The sequence below is a fragment of the Haematobia irritans genome, chromosome 2, assembly GCF_050003625.1.
Source record: "Haematobia irritans isolate KBUSLIRL chromosome 2, ASM5000362v1, whole genome shotgun sequence".
NCBI classification, from domain to species: domain Eukaryota; kingdom Metazoa; phylum Arthropoda; class Insecta; order Diptera; family Muscidae; genus Haematobia; species Haematobia irritans.
In genome coordinates this window covers 219,520,374-219,546,235 of record NC_134398.1, presented here as the reverse complement: position 1 = coordinate 219,546,235, position 25,862 = coordinate 219,520,374, and the positions used below count along the sequence as shown (strand labels likewise).

Sequence of the window (25,862 nt, the reverse complement as noted above, 5' to 3'; positions counted from 1 at the left end):
TTTCTATAGGAATAAAAAATTAACAAAAATTTCAATAGAAATAAAATTTTGACAAAAATTTTCTATGGAAATAAAATCTTGACAAAATTTTCTTTAAAAATAAAATCTTGACAAAATTTTCTATAGAACTAAATTTTTTACAAAATTTTCTATAGAAATAAAATGTTGACAAAATTTTCTATAGAACCAAATTTATGACCAAATTTTCTATACAAATAAAATTTTGGCAAAATTTTCTATAGGAAAAAAATTTTGACCAAATTTTCTATAGGAAAACAATTTTGACCAAATTTTCTACAGAAATAAAATTTTGACAAAATGTTGTATAGAAATAAATTTTTTGACAAAATGTTCTATAGAAAAAAAATTTTGACAAAATTATCTATAAAAATATTTTTTTTTAATATAAAATTTTTACAAAATTTTCTTTACTGATAAAATGTTGACAAAATTTCTAAGAAATAAAATTTTGACCAAGTTTTCTATAGAAATTAAATTTTTAGAAAATTTTCTATAGGAATAAAATTTTGACCAAATTTTCTATAAAACTAAAATTTTAACAAAATTTGCTATAGAAATAATATGTTTAGAAAATTTTCTATAGAAATAAAATTTTGACAAAATTTTCTTTAGAAATAAAGTTTTGACAAAATTTTCTATAGAAATAATATTTTGACAAAATTTTCTATAAATTCAATGTAAAATATTTTTTTCGAATAAAAAAAAATTTGTTTAAAAAACGAAACTGGGCTCTTCGTCTAGTCGATTTTTTGCGAAAAAATGATAAGTATAAGTGGACATTTCAAAATCCTCAGACTGGTTAAAACGACTTTTGATATTTTTGCAAATTGACATAGAATGACTAATTGACTATTGATGTTTGCCAAAATCGACTAGTCGGCGGATGCGTTGCATGGTCCAATTATTACCAAAATGTCAGTTTTTTCATCATTCCTCTCAAAATGTCTAGATATCAACAATGCGAATATATAACCAATATATATCACGAAAATATCACCAAATCGGTAATGTAGATGACTAAATTTATTGTTTTATTGTAAAAGTGAAATATTGTCGTATTTGAGACATTCATTTATTTATAATAATTTCGCCATTAAAATTAATTAAATTATTTAACTAAAATTTCAATTAATTAAAAACCTTAGCTGAATTTATGTTGATTATTTTCAATTTCACTTTTCAAATTAATTTCTTGATAAAACTCAAACTGTGATGTATACATTTCTTAACTTGAACATATTAATAACTATTTGAAATTGGCTTCTTAATTAGAAATATTTTGGTGATATGGTCTCTATGATCAATTAAATGCGAATGAATTTGTGATTAGCGAGGCAAGGATTGTCTCTAATTTGTGTATTGCTTCCGCCTTCTAAAATTTCTCAGGAGAGAAAACTCTTCTTACAGTGTAATAATAAAACACAGTATTTTTTAAATTTATTTTTTTATAAATTTATTGATTTTTTATATTTTAATATTATACTTAAAACTTAAGTACTATTAACGATATGTATATAAACTACATAAAATATTTTCAAGTCTTTTGGGGACTTTGTAATGCTTCGAGCAACTCTTATAATAAAGAAAAATATCTTCCTTCGAAAAAAAAACTTATGGGACGTTTTCATGTGTAAAATAAAATTGAAAATATTAAAAAATAGAAACTAAACATTTATTAATATTTTATAACCAAAAAAAAAACGGGACCACAATTTGTATTTAACAACTACAAATTAAAACTAAATGTAAAAAAATGTCATTAAATTGGATTTTAATGGAAGACCAAATGGTTAGAATGTGTTTGGATGAAATGGAGGGAACGTCAAAGAGCTGTAAGAGAATATTATGTGGGAGAACAAGTTTGAAGAAATGTTTGTATTAACACCATCTCATTTATCTCTTAGTGTTATCATTAATCACAACTTGACATTAACATGATCTATACATGTCGTTTCCCCCCTTCCCACCACAATTATTTGCTGATGTATGCATGATTTTATAGGTGATTGCTGTGATAATTGAGATTAATAATTACTACAATTTGTACTTAAAAAAATCTAGTGAGAACCACAAAAATAGCTTAGGCAGAGATACTTAAGCAATATCAAATAGAGAGAGAAAATGCTAAGAGAATCATCATACACAAAAAGGGTTTTTTTTTGGAAAAGAGAGAACTTATTATCAAACAAAGCAAGAGATTTAGAAATAGAGAGGGAGAGAGAGTAGTGCTAAATGCTTACAACCAAGTCATAGACTATAGACTTTAGATAGATGATCCACTATTCTCTTTAAAAACAATGTGTCAGTTCCAAAAATTAATTTTCTGACATTTCGTTTTGATTTTTTCGTAAAGAGTCAGTCCCAAACATTAATTTTCGTGCATTTGCTTTTGTGTTGTTCGTAAAGAGCAATGCTGCTCAAAATTAAATTTCGTATTTTCGCGATTTTGGTCACAATTTTTTGTTCAAATATGAACTTTTAATATATTAATTTATTTATAAATCCTCTGTTGCATCATAAACGTTCTAATTTTGTGTAAAATTGGCAAACTACAAAAAGGAAAACGAAAGAGATTGTAAGCGTGCTCTTATTTTTCTCGTTTATTCTTAATCTTCGGAACTGTCACAAATAGTTTGACACTCATGGCTCATCTACCTAAAGTCTATAGTCTATGCAACCAAGTATTATATCTGTGTGTGTGTGTATTTTTTTTCTTCATCTTCCATTTTAATCATTGACAGCTATTAAATCCATATTCGCTGATTTTCTTGATGATGACGTACACACGGCCGATAACATGACACTACTTGCCGATGATGATGAAGACTGAGGACTCGGTGAACCTAATCCCATATCTTTTGATCCCGAACTATTGAGCAACTCATTAACTGTAGAACTCAGAGATATCAATGAGTCGGTCATAGCTGTACTGGCATTCGATGTTAGATTATGTGTCAGGCTATGTCGTCTTAAATCACAATTCCGTCGGAAGACCTTACCACAGGCATTACAATTGTATGGCTTAATGTCGGTATGGGTAAGCAGATGTGTCTTTAAGTTTGACCTCTGGTTAAATGAACGATTGCACACGGGGCATTTATGTGGTGATTCTTCCATATGGAGGATTTTATGCACAGCCAATGTTCGTGACTGACAAAAACCCTTACCACATTCGGCACATTTAAAAGGTTTCTCCTTGGAGTGTATGTACCTGTGGAGCAAATGAGATGAGGTAATAAGAAAGGGAAACAAAAACAAAGCGCAGCTATAAGTAAATGATGTATGCATGTTTATCTTATGTTCCACAAACAAAAGGAGAAGACATGGTCCATTAGATTGATTGCGGAATCGTGTCAATTAAAAATGCCTTACATATATAGTACACGAAAAAAATATTGACTCAATAACAAGGACTAATAAAAGTTAGATTTTTGGATACAAAATGTATTTACATTTTTTGTAATTTCGTAATACCTTGCCGATTGCAAGTTATCTTAAAACATCCTAACACCGTCTTCTAAATTGTAAGTTAGCCCATACGTCCTATATATTAAACCAACAAAAAGGACGCATATAATTCAGTTTGACAAAATTTTCTATAGAAATAAAATTTTGACAAAATTTTCTATATAGATATAAAATCTGAACAAAATTTTCCATAGAAATACAATTTTGACAAAATTTTACATAGAAATAAAATTTTGACAAAATTTTCCATAGAAATAAAATTTTGACAAAATTTTCTATAGAAATAAAATTTTAAAAAAATTTTCTATAGAAATAAATTTTTGACAAAATTTTCTATAAAGATATAAAATTTTGACAAAATTTTCCATAGAAATAAAATTTTGACAAAATTTTCCATAGAAATAACATTTTGACAAAATGTTCTATAGAAATAAAATTTTGACAAAATTTTCTATAGAAATAAAATTATGACAAAATTTTCTATAGAAATAAAATTTTGACAAAATTTTCTATAGAAATAAAATTTTGACAAAATTTTCTATAGATATAAAATTTTAACTAAATTTTCTATAGAAATAAAATGTTGGCAAAATTTTCTATAGAAATAAACAAAATTAACAAAATTTTCTATAGAAATAAATTTTTGACAAAATTTTCTATAGAAATAAAATTTTGACAAAATTTTCTACAGAAATAAAATTTTGACAAAATTTTCTATAGAAATAAAATTTTCTATAGAAATAAAATTTTCACAAAATTTTCTATAGAAATAAAATTTTAACCAAATTTTCCATATAAATAAAATTTTGACAAAATGTCCCATAGAAATAACATTTTAAGAAAATTTTCTATATAGATATAAAATTTTGAAAAAATTTTCTATAGAAATAAAATATTGACAAAATTTTCTATAGAAATAAAATTTTGACAAAATTTTCTATAGAAATAAAATTTTCACAAAATTTTCTATAGAAATAAAATTTTGACAAAATTTTCTACAGAAATAAAATTTTGACAAAATTTTCTATAGAAGTAAAATTTTATCAAAATTTTCTATAGAGGTGACAAATTTTCTATCGAAATAAAATGTTGACAAAAGTTTCAATAGAAATAAAATTTTGGCAGATTATTTTTGGCTCGAGTTGCAACCATGATTATGAACCGATATGGATCAATTTTTGTGTGATTGGGGATCGGCTATATATTATATGGGGACTATATATAATTATGGAAAGATATGGACCAATTTTTCCATAGTTTTTAGAGACCATATACTAACACCACGTACCAAATTTCAAGCGAATCTGACGAATTTTGCTCCTCCAACAGGCTCCGGAAATCAAATCTGGGAATCGGTTTATATGGCGACTATATATAATTATGGACCGATATGGACCCATTTTTGCATGGTTCTTAGAGACCATATACTAATACCACATACCAAATTTCACCCCAATCGGATGAATTTTTCTCCTCCAAAGGGTTCCGGAGATCAAATCTGGGGATCGGTTTATATGGGGGCTATATATAATTATGGACCTATATGAACCAATTTTGTCATGGTTGTTATAGACCATATCCTAACACCACATACCAAATTTCAAATTGATCGGGTGAATTTTGCTCTTCCAAGATGCTCCGGAGTTCAAATCTGGGGATTGGTTTATATGGAGGCTATATATATTTATGGACCTATATGAACCAATTTTTGCATGGTTATTAGAGACCATATACTTACACGACGTACCAAATTTCAACCAGATCAGATGAAGTTTGCTCCTCCAAGATGCTCCGGAGTTCAAATCTGGGGATCGGTTTATATGGGGGCTATATATTTATGGACGGATAAAGACCAATGTTTGCGTGGTTGTTAAATACCACATGTTTACACCTCGTACCAAATTTCAACCGGATCGGATGAATTTTGCTTCTCCAACAGGCTCCGGAGGTCAAATCTGGGGATCGGTTTATATGGGGGCTATCAGGGCTGTGGAGTCGGAGTCGGAGTCGGAGTCTTGGAGTCGGAGTCTGAAGATTTGGCTGGAGTCGGAGTCGGAGTCGGAGTCGTAAAAATTTTGCTCGACTCCGACTCCGGCTAAACCAAATATTTTAAAACACTACACATTTTTGTGACTAAAAAAGTTTTTACGCAAATTAGTTTCCAATGCGTTATGCATTCGATCAATGTACACCATGATTGGAAATGAAAATCAACTTCCAATTACGGCTATCATTTTATGTTTCCTAGAATGTTAGACTAGCAAATGGGCTGGATCGATCCATTTTAAACCCCATATCAATTTATTTGAAATAATTCGAACAATAATTCGAATTTATTGTTTTTAATTTTATTTTAAGGCTATATACCTACACACATATGACAGAAAAAATTGTCAAAGCTGTTTTTTATAGAAAATTTTGTCACTATTGTATTTATATAGAATGTTTTGTCAAAATTTAATTTCTATAAAAAAATTATTCGAGATATTATTACTATAGAAATATTTTTTTCTATAGAAAATTAAGTCAACATTTATTTCTATAGAAAATAAAAAATAAAACAAGTATATACAGCAGTAAGTTCGTCCGGGCCGAATCATAAATACCCACCACCATGAATAAAATATACTAATTTCCTTAGAAAATTTCATGGGGGTTTGATGACAGATCAGTTTAACCAGTTCGCATCCCGAAAATAAATGCAAAGATTTTACCTATCAGATTCCGGATTTATAAGAACTATTTTTGTTTGAGTTTTAAAGGAATCATAAACATATCCTGTAAATGTGCAAGAAAATTAAGAAAAAATACCTTGATTTGAAATCTAAAATCTATAGTACACCAACTGTTTTATGATTACGAGAAGAATTATCTGGCAAATTTACATTTATGGTAAATGCACCTTCTGTACCCTCAATATCTGAAATCGGTCTATATGGAGGCCTTACCAGCGTTGCAACAACGAATTTTTATTTTGGACCAAATTTTTCCAAAATTCGTACCAGGGGACCAGTTTTCTAATTTAAATTAATATAATTTAAAAGTTACAATTTTTCTAAAATTTTTCTTCGAAAGAAAATTTTTTCAAAATTTTATTTCTATATAAAATTTTGACCTCATTCTATTTCTATCGAAAATTTTGTCCATATTTTATTTCTATAGAAAATTTGGTCCAAATTTTATTTCAATAGATTTCATTTTAGCCAAAATTTCAATTTAGCCAAAATTTAATTTCTATAGAAAATGTAGCCAAAAATTAATTCTATTGAAAATTTAGCCAAAATTTAATTTCTGTAAAAAATTTAGCCAAAATGTTATTTCTATTACATATTTAGCAGAAATCTTTTTCTATAGAAAGTTATCGCAAAATTTTATTTTTTCTTAAAATTTGTACAAAATTTTTGCATAATATTGTATCCCAAAATTTTTTAAGAAGCTTATTTCTATACACAATTTTGTTAAAATTTTATTTCTATGAAAAATTTGTTAACATTTTATTTCTATGAAAATTTTGTTAAAATTTTATTTCTATAGAAATTTTTGTCCAAATGTTATTTCTGCAGAAAAATTCCATTTGGTCTGACCATCAGACCAACTTCAATAATTTTTTGGATCTATTTTGGTCCAATCGGACTAATGGGGTTACGCCAGAAACATGGAAGGATACGTACAGTATTCAGCACATCTATTGTAGTTCTAGAATATAGACCCCAAAACGGAGGGCCGGTTTGTAAGGAGACTATATCAAAAACTGGACCGATACACAATATATTCGGCACACCTCTTAATGGTCCTAGAATACCTCCAGATTTCAAATTTCAGGCAAATTGGATAAAAACTACGGATTGTAGAAGTCCAAGAAGTAAACTCGTAACATCGGTCTAAAAGGGGGCTATATCAAAACTTCGTCCAATAATGACCATCTTCGGCACGCCTTGTAATGGTCCTATAATACCTCTAGATTTCCAATTTCAGACAAATTGGATAAAAACTATGGATTCTAGAAGCTCAAGAAATAAAATCGGGAGTTCTGTCTATATGGGAGCTATATTAAAACATGGTCCGATAATCACCATTTTCAGCACTCCTCCTTATAGCCCTAGAATACCTCTAGGTTTCCAATTTCTGGCAAATTGGATAAAAACTACGGTTTTTATAAGCCCAAGACCCCAAATCGGGCGATCGGTTGATATGGGAGCTATATCAAAACCTGGACCGATCTAGCTCATCTTCGACATGACAAACTTATTATACCCCTGTCACCATTCTATGGTGGTGGGTATAAAAATATTTTTATGTAGAAAATTTTGTCAAAAATTTATTTCTATAGAAAATTTAGCCAAAATTTTGCTTCTATAGAAAATTGTGCAAAATTTTATTTACACAAAAAATTTTCCAAAATTTCTATTAATAATTTTTTCAAATTTTTTTTATAGAAAATTGTGCCAAAATTTTGTTACTATAGATTTTTTTTATACAAAATTTTATATTTTATTTTTATAGAAAATTTAGTCTAAATTTTCTTTCTATAGAACATTTTGCAGCATTTTATTTGTTTAGAAAATTTTGCAAAATTTTATTTACTACACAAAAAATTTTCCAAAAATTTCTATTGATATTTTTTTCAAAATTTTATTTCTATAGAAAATTTTGTCAAAATTTGTTTACTATAGTTTTTTTTATAGAAAATTTGGTAAAAATTTATTTATATAGAAAATTTTCTCAAACATTTATTTATATAGAGAATTTAGTTCAAATTTTGTTTCTATAGAAAATTTTGCAAACTTTTATTTACTACACAAAAATTTTTCCAAAATTTCTATTTATATTTTTTTTCAAAATTTTATTTCTATAAAACAATTTGTCAAAATTTTATTTATATAGCAAATTTTCTCAAATTTTTTTCTTACTGATACTCACTGATATGTCGAAAACTGGTAAAAGTGACTCAAATTTTGCTATATAAAAAATTATGAATGTTTCCCAAATACTGCACGAGATTTTGTAGAAGTCTGATTTCAGATTTTATCGAAATGTAGATCTAAATACAAAGTTGTGCAGAGTATGTTACAATCGGCCCGCCCGACTTTAGACTTTCTTTGCATTTTTATTTTTTGCTATAATTGTGTTACGTCCCATAACGTTAGATTTAAATTTTAGGTACAGAGATTTTCTAGAAGTATATACAATTTTGTCTAAATCGATTCAGATTCAAATTCATGCATATGGGAATATAACCCTTTATAATAATTTTCGTCCACAAATACATATACTGTCGGTATCTTCTCATATTATGATGGGTATTTATATCATTATTTTATTTATTAAACATTGCCCTAAATTTGAAATAAAGAGTTTAATTGGTATAAATGCGAAATTAAGACCTTTCTTGCACACATAAATAAATACGATAGTTTATATCGATCCATATATATACCCCATATATACCCCCTCAATAGAACTATAAAATAGTGGTACTAAAATGAGATTTAGTTATATTACCCGGAGTCGACTCCGGAGTCGGAGTCGGAGTCGAGCTGATGAAAAATGCTGGAGTCGGAGTCGGAGTCGGAGTCGAGCAAAATTGGCTCGACTCCACAGCCCTGGGGGCTATATATAATTATGGACCGATATAAACCAATTTTTGCATTGTTGGTGTTATACTAACACCACATTCCACATTTGAAGCAAATCTGACGAATTTTGCTGCTCCAAGATGCTCCGAAGTTAAAATCTGGGGATCGGTTTATATGGGGACTATATTTAATTATGGAAATTTCCGAAATTTTCCTTTTTAACTATATTTGTATACTTATTTACGAAACTCGCAAAGGCAACTTTTAGTTTTGGTATCATGGAAAAGTAAAAAAAACCTATAGGGGTAAATTTCCAATAAACTGAAGAAGAAATATTTGTATAATCAGAAATGATATGTGTATTTATAATTTTAAGCCGACTTTGAAAACTCCCCTAAAACAAATCAGCTTTATTTCCTGAACAATATACAACAATTTCAAGAGATTACCGTCGGCAATCGACCAATAATTTTAATACTGCAGTATTGGAATAACATTGGACTTGATGGATATCCCTCAATATCCAATTTTTAATATAGGACCCATATAAACCGATATGCATTTTGTATTTTTGAGAGCCAAGAATTACTCTGGAACCATAATGGAAAAATATTCCAATTATAGTCTATTTCGGTAAATGCCTAAAATACCTTCAAAACAAGTCTATACAGTAGTAAGTTCGACCGGGCCGAATCTTAAATACCCACCACCATGAATCAAATAGCAGGTTGGCTGATAAATTCCCGGTCTGACACAACCTTCAAATGACTCGTATCAAAATTTGACGTCTGTAAGCCAATTAGTTTGTGAGATAGAGCGTCTTTTGTGAAACAACTTTTGTTATTGTGAAAAAAATGGAAAAAAGGAATTTCGTGTTTTGATAAAATACTGTTTTCTGAAGGGAAAAAATACGGTGGAAGCAAAAACTTGGCTTGATAATGAGTTTCCGGACTCTACCCCAGGGAAATCAACAATAATTGATTGATATGCAAAATTCAAGCGTGAGCACGGAGGACGGTGAACGCAGTGGACGCCCGAAAGAGGTGGTTACCGACGAAAACATTAAAAAAATCCACAAAATGATTTTGAGATAGCGGAGGCCTTACAGATATCAAAGGAACGTGTTGATCATATCATTCATCAATATTTCGATATGCGAAAGCTCCGTGCAAAATGAGTGCCGCGCGAGCTCACATTTGACAAAAAACAACAACGTGTTGATGATTCTGAGCGGTGTTTGTAGCTGTTAACTCGTAATACACCCGAGTTTTTCCGTCGATATGCGACAATGGATGAAACATGGCTCCATCACTACACTCCTGAGTCCAATCGACAGTCGGCTGAGTGGACAGCGACCGGTGAACCGTCTCCGAAGCGTGGAAAGACTCAAAAGTCCGTTGGCAAAGTAATGGCCTCTGTTTTTTGGGATGCGCATGGAATAATTGTTATCGATTATCTTGAGAAGGGAAAAATCATCAACAGTGACTATTATATGGCGTTATTGGAGCGTTTGAAGTTCGAAATCGCGGCAAAACGGCCGCATATGAAGAAGAAACAAGTGTTGTTCCACCAAGACAACGCACCGTACCACAAGTCATTGAGAACGATGGCAAAAATTCATGAATTGGGCTTCGAATTGCTTCCCCACCCACCCACATTCTCCAGATCTGGCCCCCAGCGACATTTTTAAAAGGATGCTCGCAGGGAAAAATTTTGGCTGCAATGAAGAGGTGATCGCCGAAACTGAGGCCTATTTTCAGGCAAAACCGAAGGAGTACTACCAAAATGGTATCAAAAAATTGGAAGGTCGTTATAATCGTTGTATCGCTCTTGAAGGGAACTATGTTGAATAATAAAAACGAATTTTGACAAAAAAAATGTGTTTGATTGATTCTAGAAGCCCAAGAAGTAAAATCGGGAGATCGGTCTATATGGGGGCTATACCAAAACATGGACCGATATTCACAATTTTCGCCCCACCTCTTTATGGTCCTAGAATACCTCTAGATTTTAAATTTCAAGCAACTTGGATAAAAACTACGGATTCTAAAAGCCCAAGAAATAAAATCGGGAGATCGGTCTATATGGGGGCTATATTAAAACATTCTACGATAATGACAATTTTCGGCACACTTCTTTATGGTCCTAGAATACCTCTAGATTTCCAATTTCAGGCAAATTGGATAAAAACTACGATTTCTATAAACCCAAGACCCCAAATCGGCGGATCGGTTTATATGGGAGCTATATCAAACCCTGGACTGATATAGCTCATCTTCAACTTGGGCTGCATGCAAACAAAAGACGATTCTGTGCCAAATTTCAGGACGATGGCTCCTTTATTTAAGACTGTAGCGTGATTACAACAGACAGACAAACGGACATGCTTATATCGTCTTAGAATTTCTCCCTGATCAAGAATATATATACTTTATATAGTGGGAAATCGATGTGTTACAAACGGAATGACAAATTTATTATACCCCATTCTATGGTGATGGATATAAAAATTACGTTCCAAAATCGTGAACGGACGGTAACAAAAGTAAACGGAAGTTCACGAAAAATCAAAACGGCATGTTTACGGTTTCGTCAACGGGCGTTTACGATTTCATTATTGGCCATGATTTTTCATTTTTCGTTGGCCATGATTTTTATCTATAAGAATGTCTAAAATATTCGTTAGACATTTTTATGGCCACTCCGTCGGTGGTCGCGACTGTCACGTTAGCGATTTTTTTTATAAATTCGTAACCATTCCGTTTTCAAATCATGAATGCTGGTTGTTGTTTTGACAATGCATGGTGTCAGTCTATCGTTGTCAGATGGACACCGTCTGTTCTCTGTTTGACGCCATATGTGGGTTGATTCACTTTCATGAACGGATCGTTTTGAAATGAGCACGCCGTTCATGATTTTTTCTAAGTAATGCACACATTTGAACTCAAATATGCCTTCCTTTTGGAAATCAACATTCCGAAATCAATCTTATCTATGATGCTTCAAGTAATATAAATGTTTGGAAGAGGCGTAAAATTCAACTTAGAATGCAATGAGTAAAAAAAAAATGAAAAATTCTTCCAACGTTTTCCTCTCCCAATCTAACGAACCATATTCACCAGTTTTCTATATGAATGCAATTGTTCGATTTAATCAACTTACCTATGATCCCTTAAATGATCCTGGCGCCGGAAGGCTTTACCACAAATATCGCAAGAATAAGGTCTCTCATCGGTATGGGTTCTTTCGTGAATGAGCAAATTATAGGACTTGGTGAATTGGCGATTACAGAATTTGCATATGAATTGCTTTTTGGCCCTTTGGGCATTGGCCAAAACAGCGGCGGTAGTTTGGGTACCATTTCCACCACTCGAACATAGCGAAGATTCCGTGGCAGAATTAGAGGAAGTAGCATGAACGGAATGACATTCGGCCACAGCCAACGTGTTGAGTTTATCTTGAAACATCGAAGCCTGTAAGGCAGACATTTGATCCAAATCCTGGGAACAAGAAGTCTGATGAGGATGTTGCTGTTGATGCTGCTGCTGCTGATGTTGCTGAGCCCCCGATATGGAACTTAGAAGAGCTGAATTGAATAGAAAACTATTTTCCAATTCGCTAGAATCAAAATTGAGAGTATCATCACTGGTATTATTGAGTATGGGCAAAGGATCACAATCTCCCAGATCTGATGCAGAAGATGTTGCCGTAGCATTTGATGAGTGCAGCGAATGAAAAAGGCTATTTGCCGAAGGTAATTTTGTGGTCCTTTCCGTATAGGATGATGATGACGATGATGATGCAAGTGTTTCATGATCATTACAATTGCTTGAATCCTTGCCCTGGACATGCGATGATGTTAGGGTGACTGTTGATGAATTTTGTTTGTTATTATGACCGGAGTCATTTCTACGTTCATTGCCCAGCTCCAGAGTAGATGAGCCTCCACCTGCACTACCGCCGCCACTATTATTTCCCACGCTGCTATTAAAACGAAAAACATCTGATTTACCAGTGATTCGCTGCAAAGCCAGATATGATTCTAAGGCTTGCAAATTTAAGGCAGCAGCAGCTGGTGAATTTACGGGAAGTAAGGCTGCTTGTTGCAAACTTGTTACCATTGTACCTTGCAATGATAGAAAGACAGCAGCTGCAGCTGCTAAATCATTGGTACTGGTTGCGGTGCTGGTGGAGCTATTGTTGTTGTTGTTATTGTGGTTTGAAACGCTGGAGTTTTGCGAATTCATATTCATCGAATTGGAGGAGTTGTTAGCTTTGCTAGACAACGTTTGTTGAGTATTTGTTGATTTGCCAGAGGCATTTCCATCCTTGGAACAAGACGACGATGATGATGATGTTGCTGACGATTGTGAGGATGCCGATGAGGATGATGATGATGGTGCTGGTGGAAGTGGGGCCGTCGCATTGGGAACTGATGCTGATTGCTGTTGTAGCTGTTGCAGGGTTGAAGCATTGACCAAAACTTCCAACAATGCTGGATTATTAATGATTTCGCTAATGGCCTGTTGGGTTTGAACTGCACTGGCACTAGCATTAGTGGCGGTGGCCAAGGCGTTAGAGCAGGAAGTGGAAATACTAAGCATTTGATGGCGACTATGATTGACCTCGCTCCTATTCAAATAGGAATCATGGGAATGACCTTTTTTCGTCGATGCTGAAGAGGAGGAAGAGGATGTGTTGGAACAGGTTGAGGTATTTCCCATATTTGTTGATGAACCCGATGTTCCTGCAGCATTTCCATTATATTCCACCTCCAAAGAATCCATAATCAATGGAGATGCAGTGGAGATCTTAGCGATGCGTAAAGTGTTACTAACTATTCTTGTGGGGAGTTTAGTGTCTCCGTGATCTGACAAGACTTCAACAATCCGCTATTGAGTGATTGCTTTTCAAAAGACAGCAACGTTTAAGATTTTCGAAAAATTTTCGGTTACAAAAAATCTCAGGAAGAGTCTTATCACACGACACCATAAATCTTCTAGGAGTCACGCTTTTCCAAAGCCATAAAATACAAACTAGGCAGGTATGCTTCACTTTTCTTTGTTTTTTCCTTGAAAAATTTCCAACGATCAACTACGCCAATTATGGGTTTGGATCAGCTCGATAGTGGATGGATCCCCTTTCCAAAATAGGCCAATTAAACCATTACACGCACTTTCCTATTAACACTTTTACTTAGCACACATACACTCACAGAGGGGGGAGAGAGAAGACCCGAAACAGGGGATGAAATTTCCACCCCTGATCGAATTGTTTTAAAAGTCCGTTAAAAATTTGTTTTGTTTTTTATTTTATTGTATGGTTACTGGCTTTACACAAACTCTATACACTGGCATGGACGGAATGACCACTGCGTTTGACGTTTCCCTGAATACGAGTAGCGATAAGTGCGCCCAGTGTTGAGAAGTCCACGAACAAACTAAATGTCCATTGCCTAGTGTATTTCACGCGGACCACAAGAAGAGAAAAAACACACCAACAATCTTTGAGTAACCACTACCAAAAGCCACCAATACCATCAAGGCAATTACATACTCGCCACTTGCTCGTTTTTTGGCCGACAAACCAAAAAAGATCTCTTCGTTAAGACTTTGTCATGGTATTCGGAATAGGGAAGTGTTTCTTTCTTGTAGAAGAGTGAATGGGAGAGAAATACTCTTAACTGAGCTAATTTTCATAAGAGGAAAACAAATATTAACTCTCTCTCTCTCTCTGGGGGGAAGAATGAGAGTGATCATAACGGACAGGTGAGCAAAGGTGTCATACTACACAGGCTCACACATACACTAACTCATATGCGTACCTAAATTGACTCTCTGTGGTTTATATAGCTAAGGTGAGTAATATTATGTTGACTCTCAGAACAAGTTCCTTAGGGAACTAAGTATGCAGTGTATGAGATGGCACAGTGGTCTCAGTCGCAATATTATAACAAAGAATTTTTTTTATTGAATTTCGTAGGGCGTCAGAAACTTTATATTCATGCCTAAATGGACGGTAGGAGCGTTATTTATTTATTTAATGTTTACATGCACAACAAGACAAGGTCTTATAATTAAACTGCAGAATTCTCATAACATACAATTTTACGGTTATCTAGTCAATTCAATTGAAGAGTTCTGATATATGGGTCTCAGAAATCAGATTTTACAAATGATTTTCCAAAGAAAAACACATTTTTTTTGTTTCAAAACTCGTTTTTATTATTCAACATAGTTCCCTTCAAGAGCGATACAACGATTATAACGACCTTCTAATTTTTTGATAGCATTTTGGTAGTACTCCTTCGGTTTTGCCTCAAAATAGGCCTCAATTTCGGCGATCACCTCTTCATTGCAGCCAAATTTTTACCCTGCGAGCATCCTTTGAGGTCTGAGAACAAGAAAAAGTAGCTGGGGGCCAAATCTGGAGAATACGGTGGGTGGGGAAGCAATTCGAAGCCCATGAATTTTTTCCATTGTTCTCAATGACTTGTGGCACGGTGCGTTGTCTTGGTGGAACAACACTTTTTTCTTCTTCATATGGTGACGTTTTGCCGCGATTTCGACCTTCAAACGCTCCTATAACGCCATATAATAGTCACTGTTGATGGTTTTTCCCTTCTCAAGATAATCGATAAAAATTATACCATGCGCATCCCAAAAAACGGAGTGATGGAGCCATGTTTCATCCATTGTCACATATCGACGGAAAAACTCGGGTGTATTACGAGTTAACAGCTGCAAACACCGCTCAGAATCATCAACACGTTGTTGTTTTTGGTCAAATGTGAGCTCTGCGCGGCACAGAACTTCCGCATATCCAAATAGTGATTAATGATATGAGCAACACGTTCCTTTGATATCTTTAAGGCCTCTGCTATCTCGATCAACTTCATTTTACGGTTATTCAAAATGATTTTGTGGATGTTTTCGTCGGTAATCACCTCTTTCGGGCGTCTACTGCGTTCACAGTCCTCCGTGCTCATTTCACCACGCTTGAATTTTGCATACCAATCAAATATTGTTGATTTCCCTGGGGCAGAGTCCGGAAACTCATTATCAAGCCAAGTTTTTGCTTCCACTGTATTTTTTCCCTTCAGAAAACACTATTTTATCAAAACACGAAATTCCTTTTATCCATTTTCTCACAATAACAAAAGTTGCTTCACAAAAGACGCTCTATCTCACAAACTTATTGACTTACAGACGTCAAATTTTGACATGAATCATTTGAAGGTTGGTACTATATAAAATAATATGCATTTAACACTAACGACGCCATCTATGTGTCAGACCGGGGACTTATCAGCCACCCTGTTAAAGCTTTATTGAGTTCTCCTTAAAGACTAAAAAATATAAAAAGCGCTTAAAATAAAGAATGCTCCTAGCATATATATATGCACATAGATAAAAGCATACGTTAAGTTAAATGAATTCAGTAAAAGAAACAAAACGAAATGTATTCAAAATTAAACTTAAAATCAACATGGCGTCAAAGGGTACCTTTTTTAAACTTTTGCGGCTGATGAACATGGTTTCAACATACTGCCGGGCCTCGGATGGAGGCTACTCGGCAAATAATCTGTCATCATGACGAATGAGAGGACAAAATAACCGAAGGAACAGAATCGCAGTAAAGATCACAAAAGCCACTGATAACCAACTCAAATATCGTGTATTGTTGTAGGATGCTTGGATTCTTTTCCACTTTATTGAGGGGACCTAGAATAATTCTGCGTTAAAGGTGATGACTCCGTCAATTTTGAAATTCTGAGTTTCAGAATGATCAAGTTTGCGACAACCTGCGTATTTGGAAATGTCAGGACGATGGCATCGTTGTGGTACATAGCAGCAATCGCTTAGTAATAGCACCTACAGGCGCTGAAATCTCGCAGAGCCAGTATGCACCCTCAAATCATAAAGGACTCAGGTCAAAGGTAGATTTCACATTACCTCTCAATAGGCATGATTTATGAACTTGTGGATACAGAGCTCCAGTATATGGTTTTCTTTGACAAACCAATTCACATTTAATGCTGGCTCTTTGCGTCTTTCGGCATCTTGTGGAATCCAATCATATGGTCTTGCATTTTCAAATATTGTCTTGGGGGAAATAGCAACCGATCGTATAATTTCTCAACCATTCAATTTAAACATTTTGCTGTTGTTCCTTGGGGGAAGAATGTACGTTTTATATGCCTGATTCCGCCTCACTTTCTTCTCAATGCATCATTGTGTGATCAGGGCAGGTAGAACGGTTATGTCCGAAGCCAAAGCAATTGATACAGGCATCTTGGCCCACTATAGAGGCATGACTGTCTTTGTTTGATAAATTACGTTAGTTTTATCAATATTTCAATGGATTGTTCCATGTACACTCTCAGGCAGCACTCACCATTACAGCAAATTATAATGGTCTGAATAATCAAGATGAGAAGCATAAAATAATCGGCTTCTACAAGAGCTTAACCTAGGTTAGTTAGGTTAGGATAGGTTAGGTGGCAGCCCGATGTATCAGGCTCACTTAGACTATTCAGTCCATTGTGATACCACATTCTCAACTTCTCTCTTATCACTGAGTGCTGCCCGATTCCATGTTAAGCTCAATGACAAGGGACCTCCTTTTTATAGCCGAGTCCGAACGGCGTTCCACATTGCAGTGAAACCACTTAGAGAAGCTTTGAAACCCTCAGAAATGTCACCAGCATTACTGAGGTGGGATAATCCACCGCTGAAAAACTTTTTGGTGTTCGGTCGAAGCAGGAATCGAACCCACGACCTTGTGTATGCAAGGCGGGCATGCTAACCATTGCACCACGGTGGTTCCCCAAGTTAAACAAGTATATACGGCCGGATAGGATGAGTTTTGCTCCTACAAGAGGCTCCCGAGGTCAAATCTGGGGATCGGCTTATATAGGAGCTATATATAACAGGTTGTCTGACATATAGATGGCGTCGCTAGTTAAGTGCATATTATTTTTATATAGTACCAACCTTCAAATGATTCGTGTAAAAATTTGTCGTCTGTAGTCAATTAGTTTGTGAGATAGAGCGACTTTTGTGAAGCAACTTTTGTTATTGTGTGTTGGCTTGATAATGAGTTTTTCCCTGGGGACTCTGCCCCAGGGAAATCAACATTAATTGATTGGTATCCAAAATTCAAGCGTGGTGAAATGAGCACGGAGGACGGTGAACGCAGTGAACGCCCGAAAGAGGTAGTTACCGACGAAAACATAAAAAAAATCCATTGATCGAGACAGCATAGGCCTTAAAGATATCAAAGGAACGTGTTGGTGATATCATTCATCAATATTTGGATATGCGGAAGCTCTGTGCAAAATGGGTGCCGCGCGAGCTCACATTTGACCAAAAACAACAACGTGTTGATGAGCGGTGTTTGCAGCTGTTAACTCGTAATACACCCGAGTTTTTCCGTCGATATGTGACAATGGATGAAACATGGCTCCATCACTACACTTCTGAGTCCAATCGACAGTCGGCTGAGTGGACAGCGACCAATGAACCGTCTCCGAAGCGTGGAAAGACTCAAAAGTTCGCTGGCAAAGTAATGGCCTCTGTTTTTTTGGGATGCGCATGGAATAATTTTTATCGATTATCTTGAGAAGGGAAAAACCATCAACAGTGACTATTATATGGCGTTATTGGAGCGTTTGAAGGTCGAAATCGCGGCAAAACGGCCCCATATGAAGAAGAAAAAATGTTGTTCCACCAAGGCAAAAATTCATGAATTGCGCTTCGAATTGCTTCCCCACCCACCGTATTCTCCAGATTTGGCCCCCAGCGACTTTATCTTGTTCTCAGACTTCAAAAGGATGGTCGCAGAGAAAAAAATTTGGCTGCAATGAAGAAGTGATCGCTGAAACTGAGGCAAAACCGAAGGAGTACTACCAAAATGCTATCAAAAAATTGGAAGGTCGTTATAATCGCTCTTGAAGGGAAATATGTTGAATAATAAAAACGAATTTTGACAAAAAAATGATTTTTTTTTTGTTAGATCGGGGACTTATCAACCAACCTATTAATTATTGACCTATTTTTGCATGATTGTTAGATACCATATACTAAAACCACGTACCAAGTTTCAATCGGATCGGATGAAATTTGCTTCTGTAAGAGGCTCTGCAAGCCAAATATGGGGGTCGGTTTATATGGGGGCTATACGTAAACGTGGTCCACTATGGCCCATTTGCAATACCATCCGACCTTCATCAATAACAACTGCTTATGCCAAGTTTCAAGTCGATAGCTTGTCTCGTTCGGAAGTTAGCGTGATTGCAACAGACGGACGGACGGACATGATTAGATCGACTAAGAATTTCACCACGACCCAGATCTTAGAGCAATATTTCGATGTTTTATAAACGGAATGACAAAGCTAATATACCCCCATCCTATGATGGAAAGCCGTTCATGAAATCGTGAACGCCCGTGGACGAAACCGTGAACATTCCGTTTTGATTTTTCGTGAACGTTTCTGTTTCATTTTGTTACCGCCCGTTCACGATTACGGAATGTATTTCTTTTTTTTTTGTTAGTGAAAAACTAGTGTTAATCGATAATGATCTTTTTAGTTCCTGTAAACAACAAAAATAGCGCTCGTATGTCAAAACGTTATGAGTACGTATAACCTCAACAAGTATATACGGCCGTAAGTTCGGCCAGGCCGAAGCTTATGTACCCTCCATCATGGATTGCGTAGAAACTTCTTCTAAACACTGCCATCCACAATGGAATTACTTAAGTTGCGGTAACGCTTGCCGATGGCAAGGTATCTTAAAACCTCCTACCACCATCTTCTAAATTGTATGTAAGTCCATAAGTGGTATATATTAAATCAAAAAAGATCGATCCAATACGTATATAATTCAGTTTGACAAAGTAGACATAAAATTTTGACAAAATTTTCTACAGAAATAAAATTTTAACAAAATTTTCTATAGAAATAAAATTTTCACAAAATTTTCTATGGAAATAAAAATTTTGACAAAATATTCTATAGAAAGAAAATTTTGACAAAAATTACTACAGAAATAAAATTTTAACAAAATTTTCTATAGAAATAAACTTTTGACAAAATTTTCTATAGAAATAAAATCTTGATAGATTATTTGTGGCTCGAGTGGCAACCATGATTATGAACCGAATAAAATTTGAACAAAATGTTCTATAGAAATAAAATTTTGACAAAATTTTCAATAGAAATAAAATTTTGAAAATGATGAAAATTTTATTATGAACCGAATAAAATTTTAACAAGATTTTCTCTAGAAATAAAATGTTGACAACATTTTCTATAGAAATAAAATTTTGACAAAGTTTTCTATAGACATAAAATTTTGGTAGATTATTTTTGGCTCTAGTGGCAACCATGATTATGAACCGATATGGTACAATTTTTGTATGATTGGACCAATTTTGGTATGGTTGTTAGCGACCATATACTAACACCACGTTCCTAATTTGAACCGGATCGGATGAATTTTGCTCCTCCAAGAGGCTCCGGAGGTAAAATCTGGAGAACGTTTTATATGGGGGCTATATATAATTATGGACCGATATGGACCAATTCTGGCACGGTTGTTAAAGATCATATACTAACACCATGTTCCAAATTACAACCGGCTTGGATGAAATTTGCTTCTCTTGGAGACTTCGCAAGCCAAATCTGGGGATCGGTTTATATGGGGGCTATATATAATTATGAACCGATGTGGACCAATTTTTGCATGGTTGTTAGAGACCATATACCAACATCATGTACCAAATTTCAGCCGGATCGGATGAAATTTGCTTCTCTTTGAGGCTCCGCAAGCCAAATCTGGGGATCGGTTTATATGGGGGTTATATATAATTATGGACCGATATGGACCAATATTTGCATGGTTGTTAGAGACCATATACCAACATCATGTACCAAATTTCAGCCGGATCGGATGAAATATGCTTCTCTTAGAGGCTCCACAAGCCAAATCTGGGGATCGGTTTATATGGGGGCTATATATAATTAACGACCGATATCGACCAATTTTTGCATGGTTGTTAGAGACCATATACCAACATCATGTACCAAATTTCAGCCGGATCGGATGAAATTTTCTTCTCTTTGAAGCTCCGCAAGCCAAATCTTTGGATCGGTTTATATGGGGGCTATATATAATTATGGATCGATGTGGACCAATTTTTGCATGGTTATTAGAGACCATATACCAACACTATGTACCAAATTTCAGCCGGATCGGATGAAATTTGCTTCTCGTTTAGGCTCCGCAAGCCAAATCTGGGGATCGGTTTATATGGGGGCTATATATAATTATGGACCGATGTGGGCCAGTTTTTGCATGGTTGTTAGAGACCATAAACCAACACCATGTACCAAATTTCAGCCGGATCGGATGAAATATGCTTCTGTTAGGGGCTCTACAAGCCAAATCTGAGGGTCCCTTTATATGGGGGCTATACGTAAAAGTGGACCGATATGGCCCATTTTCAATACCATCCGACCTACATCGATAACAACTACTTGTGCCAAGTTTCAAGTCGATAGCTTGTTTCGTTCGGAAGTTAGCGTGATTTCAACAGACGGACGGACGGACGGACGGACCGACATGCTTAGATCGACTCAGAATTTCACCACGACCCAGAATATATATACTTTATGGGGCCTTAGAGCAATATTTCGATGTGTTACAAACGGAATGACAAAGTTAATATACCCCCATCCTATGATGGAGGGTATAAAAATGTTTAAAAAGTTTACAGTTGGCAGATTGCAACACAATGGTTGCCCAATTCCGGCATTTAAAAGGCAACACATGTACAAACATTTTTTTCGATATCGAACATTCATAGAAAATGTATGTACCCTTACAGCAATTCCTCTCTTCATTGGTTCGAAATTAATAATTTTAGGAGTATCAAAGTCATTAAAGTAAAGACAAAAGACACGTTAGGCTTTTATTCCATTTATCTTTCAGAAGCGATAAATGTTGAAAAAAAAAAAACTTTTTTTCCCAAAATAATTTCGCGATCTATAAGATCTGGGTTTTAATCAATTTGTTTTAGGTAAACACTTCTCAGCTGATTTGACACCACTGTGCATGTTTGTCATCAACATCATCATCGTCACCGTTGTTATTATTGCAGAGAAACTGGTTAGTCGGCTTTGTATTGTTCAATCATTTCGGTGATCTTTTGGTTATGATCGGCGTCATCGTCGTCGTCGTCGTTGATCGTGTCGTTGGGTTCTCGTATAAGCGCAGAGTTGTTGTTGTTGAACAGTTTCGATGGATGGATGGCTGGCTGGTTTGGTTTGGTTGGGTTTTGTTGGCAAGCCAACTCTGACTGTCTCTTTTAGCCGGCATGTGTGGGTGTCATGATTGTATGAACCCAAGAAGACCAAAAGAAAACGCAACAACAACAAAACCACCAACAACAAATGTAAATGATTGTTGTTTTATTGCTACGTTGGCCTTTGACGCAAAACAGCTCAACAACAGACCAAAACGAAAAAAAAATGCAAAGCTGAAAATGTTCATACATATCCATTTGTTTGCGTTTCCAAAAAGATTTCCAAAGGCCTGATGCGGATGGAGTCGATTGTGATGATGATGATGGTAAAACAGCAACAAACCCAAAGCCCAAAGCTACACACCCTAAAAACTTAACTAAATGTTTTACTTTATTTTATGGCTTCTCTGGTGGCTCTGGGTTAAAGCTCAATTTACAATCTGAAATAATGTTTTCGGCACAAATGTCGTTGTCGTCGTCGTTGAGACGTTTTGCGGGATGGCTGGAAGGCATAAACTGGCAGGCAAGGAGTCATACAACAAACTTCTATAATTGTCGCCAAATCACAGAAAATTACCCAACATAGCGGGGTATACGGAAAAGCCCAAGAGCCATGATCTTTGGAAGAAACTAAATAAAAATTACAGATCTCCCCAACGAGGGAAGAGTCGAGAGGGATGGGGGGTCTCTGTTATATTTTTGGTGATTTTGTTGGCAAGCAATTCACCTCTCAAAAACTCATCAAACAATTATGAGTGATAATCGCCCTTTTGTTCATGCCTCTTCCAATCCCAATGATCCTCTGACTTAGCATTGCTAACCTTGGATTTACCATCCACCTAAGATCGGTGGCCAGCTATGGCAGGGATGCAAAATGCAGGACTATAGTACTTTTTTAATACCTTTTCATTCTGGTCACTACCGTGGTACCCCCGCGGAAGATATAGTACCTTTTGGGTATACAGTTTTGAGCCGATATCAGATTTATGGCACAATATATTTAAATATTTTGAGAAAGTCTTTAACAAACATATTTACTAATGGTCCTCTACAAATTTGGCAAAACAGACAAGTTCATGCGGCAAGAAAATCTCGATTTGTAAAAGTCAGACTCAAAAAAATACGATTTTCTTGAATTTCAAGAATTTTTTGGTCGGAAAAACCATATGATTCTATATTACGCTTTCACACGAACACATTCTACTTAAGAAGTTTTCGATCGCGTACTAAAATAATGCGAACCATTATGCAAAAATTTATTTCTTTTGTCAAAACTTTTTTTTCTTTTGGAAAATTTGTCAATATAGAAAATTTTGCAAAATTTTATTTATGTAGAAAATTTTGTCAAAATTTTATTTCTATAGAAAATTTACTCAAAATTTTATTTTTATAGAAATTTTTTTTAAAAATTTTATTTTTATAGAAAATTTTTTAAAAATTTTATTTTTATAGAAAATTTCGTCAAAATATTATTTTTATTTCTATAGAAAATTTTTATTTGTATAGAAAATTTTGTCAAAAGTTCATTTCATTCGAAAATTTTGTCAAAATTTTATTTCTATAGAAAATTTTGTCAAAATTTTATTTCTATAGAAAATTTTGTCAAAATTTTATTTCTTTAGAAAATTTTCTCAAAATTTTAGTTCTTTAGAAAAATTTGTAAAATTTTTCTTTCTATAGAAAATTTTGTCAAAATTTTATTTCTATAGAAAATTTTGTCAAAATTTTATTTCTATAGAAAATTTTGTCAAAATTATATTTCTACAGAAAATTTTGTCAAAATTTTATTTCTCTAACAAATTTTGTCAACATTTTATTTGAATAGAATATTTTGTCAAAACTTTATTTCTATAGAAAATTTTGTCAAAATTTTATTTCTATAGAAAATTTTGTCAAAATTTTATTTCTATAGAAAATTTTGTCAAAATTTTATTTCTATAGAAAATTTTGTCAAAATTTTATATAGAAAATTTTGACAAAATTACATTTCTATAGAATATATTGACCAAAATTTATTTCTATAGATATTTTGTCAAAATTTTATTTCTATAGATAATTTTGTCAAAATTTTATTTTTATAGAAAAATTTTTCAAAATATGATTTTTATAGAAAATTTTTTCAAAATATTATTTGTATACAAAATTTTGTCAAAATTTTATTTCTATAGAAATTTTTATCAAATTTAATTTTTATAGAAAATTTTGTCAAAATTTTATTTTTCTAGAGAATTTTGTGAACAATTTATTTCTATAAAAAATGCTGTCAAAATTTTATTTCTATAGACGATTTTGTGTCAAAATTTTTTTTCTATAGAAGATTTTTTGTCAAAATTTTATTTCTGTAGAAAATTTTGTAAAAATTTTATTTCTATAGAAAATTTTGTCAAAATTTTATTTTTATAGAAACTTTTATCAAAATTTATTTTTATAGAAAATTGTGTCAAAATTTTATTTCTGTGGAAAATTTTATCAACATATTCTTCTATAGAAAATTTTGTCAGAATATTATTTCTATAGAAAATTTTGTCAAAATTTTATTTCTATAGAAAATTTTGTCAAATTTTTATTGCTTTAGAAAATTTTGTGAAAATTTTATTTCTGTATAAAATTTTGTAAATATTTTACTTCTATAGAAAATTTTGCAAAATTCTATTTTTATTGACATTTATATCAACCTTTAATTTTAAGGAAAATTTTGTAAAAATTTTATTTTCGTTTTGTTTGTTATTGTTGGCTTCTCTTCAATCGTTATTATTGTCTTCGATCTCAGCTTAAAGCCATGCATTGACTAAACTACAAGTGTAGCTTAACCAACAGAGGAAAAGTATGCTTGTCAAATTTATTTGGGCAAAGCCCTTTAGACTGCAAGATGGTTGGATGTACAGCTGTTTCGGAATTACCACATTCCCCATCAGCATCCTCTACTTGCAGCAAAACTATCAACCAATTATCAGAATGAATTCGGGTAATTCACTCAACCCAATGTGAACTACACTTGAAAATGTCAAATTTTTATTTCTAAGGAAAATTTTGTCAAAATTTTATTTGTATAGAAAATTTTGTCAAATATTTATTTCTATACAAAAGTTTGTAAAAATTTTATTTCTATAAAAAATTTTGGCAAAATTTTATTTCTATAGAAAACTTTTTCAAAATAAAAATTATAAAAAAAATTTGTCAAAATTTTATGTCTATAGAAAATTTTGTAGAAAATTTATTTCTAAAGAAACTTTTCTAAAAATTTAGTTTTTATAGAAAATTGTGTAAAAACGTTATTTCTCTAGAAAATTTTGTCAATATTTTCTTCTATAGAAAATTTTGTTAAAATTTTATTTCTATACAAAATTTTGTCAAAAGTTTATTTCTACAGAAAATTTTGTAAAATTTTATTTTTGTAGAAATTTTTATCAAAATTTTATTTCTTTAGAAAAGTTTGTAAAAATTTTATTTCTATAGAAAATTATGCCAACATTGTATTTCTATAGAA

The 25,862-nt window shown here is 33.3% G+C and overlaps 1 protein-coding gene across 1 annotated transcript; it reads right to left on the bottom strand.

Annotated features, from left to right (window-relative positions):
* Positions 1-2,185: 2,185 nt before the first annotated feature.
* Positions 2,186-14,509, bottom strand: sob (sister of odd and bowl). Its single transcript, XM_075297467.1, has 2 exons — positions 12,228-14,509; positions 2,186-3,232 (listed from the first exon to the last, which is right to left on the bottom strand). The coding sequence occupies exons 1-2, from the start codon at positions 13,850-13,852 to the stop codon at positions 2,749-2,751; spliced, it is 2,109 nt and encodes a 702-aa protein (XP_075153582.1). The 5' UTR covers positions 13,853-14,509; the 3' UTR covers positions 2,186-2,748.
* Between the last annotated feature and the right edge of the window lie 11,353 nt (positions 14,510-25,862).

Bases quoted from the DNA above. Each gene is read 5' to 3' on its own strand.
- sob (XM_075297467.1), bottom strand. From the start codon at position 13,852: ATGGATTCTTTGGAGGTGGAATATAATGGAAATGCTGCAGGAACATCG. The intron at 3,233-12,227 runs GTAAGTTGATTA...TTTGCTCCACAG, and splicing joins GATCATTTAAGGGATCATAG to GTACATACACTCCAAGGAGA.